General features: G+C 49.0%; 1 protein-coding gene across 1 annotated transcript; it reads right to left on the bottom strand.

Moving 5' to 3' along the window:
- Positions 1 to 3,005: 3,005 nt before the first annotated feature.
- Positions 3,006 to 5,862, bottom strand: LOC126569658 (uncharacterized). Its single transcript, XM_050226904.1, has 5 exons — positions 5,662 to 5,862; positions 4,436 to 4,563; positions 4,204 to 4,333; positions 3,354 to 3,944; positions 3,006 to 3,264 (listed from the first exon to the last, which is right to left on the bottom strand). Exons 1-5 carry the CDS (start codon positions 5,741 to 5,743, stop codon positions 3,164 to 3,166), a joined length of 1,032 nt encoding a protein of 343 aa, XP_050082861.1. The 5' UTR covers positions 5,744 to 5,862; the 3' UTR covers positions 3,006 to 3,163.

Genomic DNA, 5,862 nt, shown 5'->3' with positions numbered 1-5,862 from the left:
TTACACCTGGGTGCTTGGAACAAGAGAGCAGCGCGTTCGTCTGGACGAACGCGTTCGTGAGAGCAATGTTGAGACTTTGCTTTGGGGAATGCTGCCTGCGGATGAAGGAAGGAGGCCACGGGTCGATGGCCTTCCTGGGGTGGGCGAAGGTGAAAAGTGATGTTATCACATCGGTTGCGGATTCATGCTGGAAAGCTGATCGCTGAACGATTTGAATTCACGCCCTGTACGAGGCATCGATTGACTGGAAGAAGTGGTTTGTTTTTCGTGGAATGCCCTTGCGTTATCCTTAAAGCAAGAAAACAAATTTGTCAAGAAGCAAGTCAATCGTAAGGGCTGCGAATCGTTTGTAATGTTTTAAAACAAGAGTGTTTCCGGAGACAAATTGTTAACTATTTAAATGATGGTTTTTCATTATGATAAAAGCATAGACTTGTCAAATCATTTCTAGCCTTCAGTAGAGTATTCGTTTTGGAATATAATCTCTCTTGCTACGTTCTTCTAACGTCTTATGTCTTATATTGTTAAAAAAAACATGAAAACCTTTCTCATTTCAACGATTACGACTCAGTCTTCGTTAGTATGGAAATGTAAAAAAATATGATTTCAATTGACTCTAAGGAGTACTCATACCTTCTGGAATAAGATTTCGAATAAAGCGTAAAAATATTAGATGATGACTCTCACTAGAACACATTACACTAACAGTAACTATTGTCAAAAACATGAAAAGTGAGATTGTCTAGATGTGGTCGGAATAAACAATTTATTAACCACTAATCCTTGAATAAAGACGGGAATTACAAAATACGTTTTGAACCGTTGCTATAGATACAGTTTAGTTTAATGAAAAGGTTTTTTAAAGGCATTGCGATGAATGATAAAGATACCGATGATAAAGATGATAAACGACGAAAAACTAATTTGATACACTAAATTGAGCAACATAACTGTTGGGGTTCTAAAAGATCCAAATGTTTATAAACTATTTATCAGCTTTCCTGCTTCTTGTAACCACAATAAATGCAACTAATACAACTGCCAGCGGTCAAACGAACCGATCCTGTTGAGAGAAGCAATAATGATGTGAACGTTTTAGACATCGCCACTACATATGTATTCCCCTTTACACAAGTCGACTGCTTGGAAACCAAATAAGGATAAGTAGCAAAAACAGGCACAGCATCCGCATTAACCGTCTGACTTCGTAACAGCACAGCACAACCACAAAACCGGCAAGGCGATGCTGATGCCGTGTCATTGCCGCGTGCTCCATAATCATAACTCGAAGACCACCGGCTCAGCTCACCCTCAATCCCCCCCCGCCAATCGTTGCCAAGAAGTCAGCCCATCACCGGGCATATCTTTGCTGTAGGTGTGCTCACGCGAGAGACCGAAGTACGTCACAAAAAAACCGCCAGAGCAGCCAGAACTCCCTGTCCTCCTCCCCCAGAAGCATCATCATCCATCCGGTGCCTCAGCTAGCCAACCATCGGCAGTCCTCCAAAAAAAAAAGGGTTCCATGTGTCTCGAGACTCAACCCGGTTCCTGGCATCGAGGCATAAGGCGAAACACCTCGCCACTGATCCACGCCAGGCACACGTACACACGCCTCGGACGATGGCTTCTCCCACCGGAACGCGCGTGACCGAGAAGACGAGGACAGAGGAAAGAGCAGGGAGCACGGAAGCTGGCGTCTCTTCGGGCGTCGATGTCTCAAGTTTATTACAACACTCCACACGGCCCTCCACCACGGCAACCCGGTATCCGGGTATATCCTGGCCAGCATCGGGTGGACCGGTGGGAGGGGTGTATAGATTATTTTATTATTATGGAGTTTTATTGAATTTAATTATTAATATCAATGGAAATTGCTGGCCCATTTCTGCTTCGCCCTCCGCCATGATGCTCCCGTGGCCCAGGACGTGGTCCGGAACTGGTTGGTTGGCTGGTTGGCGATTCTCTAGTCGGCCGTTGAGGGGACGCCGTTGTATTGCGCTCGCGCCCTCGTTCGCTCTCTTGGGCACGGCTTGTTCACGTCTGAGCCGCTCGTTTTGGCCTTGTAAGCGAACCCTTTCCTTCCCTTTCTACTAATCCCCGCCGGAAACGGACGTAAATCCTCACTTTAAGACCAACCACCGACCGGCCGTTCGAGGTAAAACACTCAAGTTGTTAGCATTCATGGAGCAACGGGACCACGAGTAGCCTTATCCATGCGGCCCCTTATGCTGTTCATGTCTTCCTGGTTTGGCGAGAAAAGAGGCAGCCTGCTTGTTGAGTAACTTAATCGGACACTACTAGTCCTTGGTTTCTGAGGACAAATAGTGTCATTTAAGACACTTGCAAGTAACGTTTCAAACATTTGAAGAACGATTCGTGGAAAAGAATTTTCAAAAAAACAAGGAACTAAAGCTCCAGAGCAAGATGGATAGCATTTGCGTGAGTCTCAAGTGTGGGGGGACATTCCAGCGATAATCGTCGAGTTTCATAAGTTTGCTGGACCACGGAACATTCGTAAACAAGACGATGAAAAGAAAAAAAAGTCCATACCAAGGAAGATGGTGATGATTACGGCCGAATGGTGCAAGACGCACATGCCAACGTCGTCTTCCATCGGCCAGCGGAAGAAGTAATGATGATGGTGTCGTTCTCGTCTTCGTCGTCGTCCTTGTCGTCACACTTAGTAGCTAGAAGTCCGAATACTGCTCCGAGTAAGTGCTTCCAAACAGCGTCGAGCGTGTAGTGCGTGCGTGGACCGACGATGCTTTATTTCCGTTTTATTGCCTCCAGCAAAAGCACTCCGCAAGCGAATGCGAGGCAACAAGGCCAGGACTACAACCATAAGCCAGGAGGACACAGAACACACAGAAGAGATGTGGAACTAACATTTGTGGCGCCCGGTTTTTATGTCGCTTTTCGCTCCCGCCAATCAGCTAGTACCTGTGCATGCATCTCCTGTCGAGAAAATGGTTGAAAATGGTCCCGGCGGTACACGATTGTTGTCATGGAAACGGTAGAGCAAGCTTTATTCAAATTCAAAAAACGCCAACTGGCTGGCTGGCTGTTGAACGTTCTCTCGGTCTGAACCTCAGGATGCTCGTTGCTGGGGCACTTAACAGGAGGAAGTAGAAGGAATCGTTCTTGACCGGTGGATGGATGCTGCCTAGGACAACTGATAGTGCAGCCGGAAGCCAGTTTCCGGACGGAACGCATCAAACTGCCGATCGCTGTTGAAGTACATCGTAAACGGTCCCGGGGATGTTACTGTTGGCGAGAAAGGGAGCGAAGAGCGCAGTAGTGAGTGTTAAGTCGATGCCAGTGGACCATCTTGTTGCTCTCCTAAAGCTTCTTACCCTCAACGTCCCCATTCAGCAGGCTACGGCTACAGAACCGTTCCGCACGCAGCCGTGGCAGTGTCGGCAGCTGAACGCCCGCATTCGGAATGTGCAGATTGTCCTCGGAGCGGCCCGGAGAGGCTACGTTCGAGTAACACAGTTCGTCGAACCCAAGGTTTGTCGCGGTCGGATTAGCGCTATAGCCCATTTCGAAGGTGGTCGCCGTGAACTGTAGCCTGCTCGTCGAACGGGTCCGCTGGAAGCAGATGGCGTAACTCAAATCCCCAAGATACGGACCGACACCGTTGGCACCGAGATTGAACGATTCCACCATGCCGCTCGGTGCGGTAAAGTACTGAAGACAACCAACCGGAGCCAATGCACCCAGATCGTGAGTGGTCCTTGGGGCGGCATCTTGAGCGTTGAGCGTTGGTTCGGGTTCGAGAAGTGAGCGTAAACCACCGGCCGGTAGTCCCGTCGGACATTCCAGTTGCTGCACGCGCACACTCCAGTGCGGATTGGTGAGCGTCGGAATCTGGGCGCGGCTTGCGATCCGGAACGTTATCGTCATCGTACGATCGGCGTTCGTTGGGTTGAATGGAACATACACTAGGAAGAAATAAGGAAATCCATTAGTCTTCCAATGGTAGCCAAAAGACAGACCGGAAAGCGGTCAACAAGAGTATAACTAGTATTTAAGTCAATCAATTCGAAGCACACCATCACCCTTCGACTCCTCGGCGTGATTGGAAAATTTTGGAAATTGATAGTTGACTCCAGCCATCCATTGGCCGCTACACAAACACCCGTTGGGCATGGAAATGTAATTTCACCCGCACAATCTAATAAAGAATCCTGCCCTCCTTACCGTGCTGGCCCGAGTTTTCGCCGCAAAGATTGAAGTTCAAATTGTCCACCGTCAGCACATCGTTGATACACGTCGGGTACGGATCGAGCGTCGGTTGAGCGAGGCTGAACGAGTTAAAGTCGAGGCGAAGCTGACGTGGAGAGGACAGGGAGAGAGAGTGAAGAAAGGATAGTAAATCGGTTCTGTTGCTTTATCGTGACCTATGCGTGAAGTGAAGGGCTGGCTGGCCTACCTGGCAGATGCGTAGATTCAGCGAGCGGATGGTGTAGACGCACGTCAACCCGTTGGTGGCCGCATTCTGCGGAGCGATGAGCGTCGTTGTCTTCAGTAGCGAAGTGCCACCGCAGGCCAGTGTCGGCCCTGTGCAGGAAGAGCCGGAAATTGGAGAAATACAGCGATAGGTTAGTGCGATGCTTCGACCGCGATGAGCGCTTGTCCTTCACTTTTGGAAGTGATGTCTGAGTCGATGTGTTAATTTCCTTTCCGTATGGCCAGACGATACTGTTTGAGATCGATAGATTGCTACAAGAAGAGTTCAATTTGCGATCGACAAGAGAAGTGACAAGAGTTTCCCAGATTTGCTTATTCCAATCGGAGTTCCGAATAAATCCTAAAAAATCTAAAGCTCCTTTTGTGAACAACTTAAATATTCCGCGTCTTCCGATTCAACTTCTTGGTATCTAGTTGCTATAGCTGCTCGAAGGTGTCCATTGTTAAGAGCCCTATTCCCCCGAAATGTCTTATCATTGCCAACTGCTTAGGATATCTTCGCGATCGATCATCACGAGCCTCCTAGTCCTCGGGACCAAAATAGCTCCTGATGATGTCCGTTGATGGTTCCATCGCGACATGTTTTACATAACAAGCATCACGATCGATAGTAGCAACGTCACGCGCTTCGCAAAAATCGTATTTTTAGAAACCTCCAGACACCAGTCGCACCTGCAACTCGTAACATTGAAGTTGGTTGGGCTGCCGAGGCCCGAAACCAGAGCGAACAACCTAACGATCGCACTATCAGCGCCGTCTTCAGCGCCGTCTTCAGCGCCGATCATATCTCCTTCCTTCAGTGTGCAGTGACGCAGACCGCGTCGACGTAGACCGCAGACCGCAGACCGCAGACCTGATGCATATCTCGAGCCGCGCGCCGACAACCATCGAACATGATGGAAAACCCTCATCAGCAGCACAACACGAGAGTGTCTTCCAATGGCACCGTAGCATATTTCGATTTCTTCACAGTCCTAAGACAAATCGTTGACCTCGACTGTTGGCGTCGACGGTGGCGGCCCAGATCAATTGCAGTTGTCCCAGACCAGACGAGGCTGCTAAAGCAAGCATGCTAGCGATGGTGTTGAACAAGATAGCAAACAGCCTGCCCGCCTCCCTCCACCCGTAGTCCAGACACTGATACTGATAATGGACTGTCGAGATCCACGGGAATTTCTTTTTTCATACCTGTATTTTGGCCCACGGCCAGACCATGGTGCTGCAGTACTACCGCGATGATGGTCCCGATAAGTACGAAGGACACCATCATGCGTTCCACACGCAAACACACCAAAGCGCACACGTGCACACGTTCCTTTCACAAACTCGCGGACAACGCACCCACGCCGACGACGACCAGAGGCGATGAAGATCTTTGCCGAGATGTTC

This window comes from Anopheles aquasalis, chromosome 2 (assembly GCF_943734665.1).
Source record: "Anopheles aquasalis chromosome 2, idAnoAquaMG_Q_19, whole genome shotgun sequence".
Lineage (NCBI taxonomy): Eukaryota > Metazoa > Arthropoda > Insecta > Diptera > Culicidae > Anopheles > Anopheles aquasalis.
This window is presented reverse-complemented; position numbering and strand designations above follow the sequence as displayed.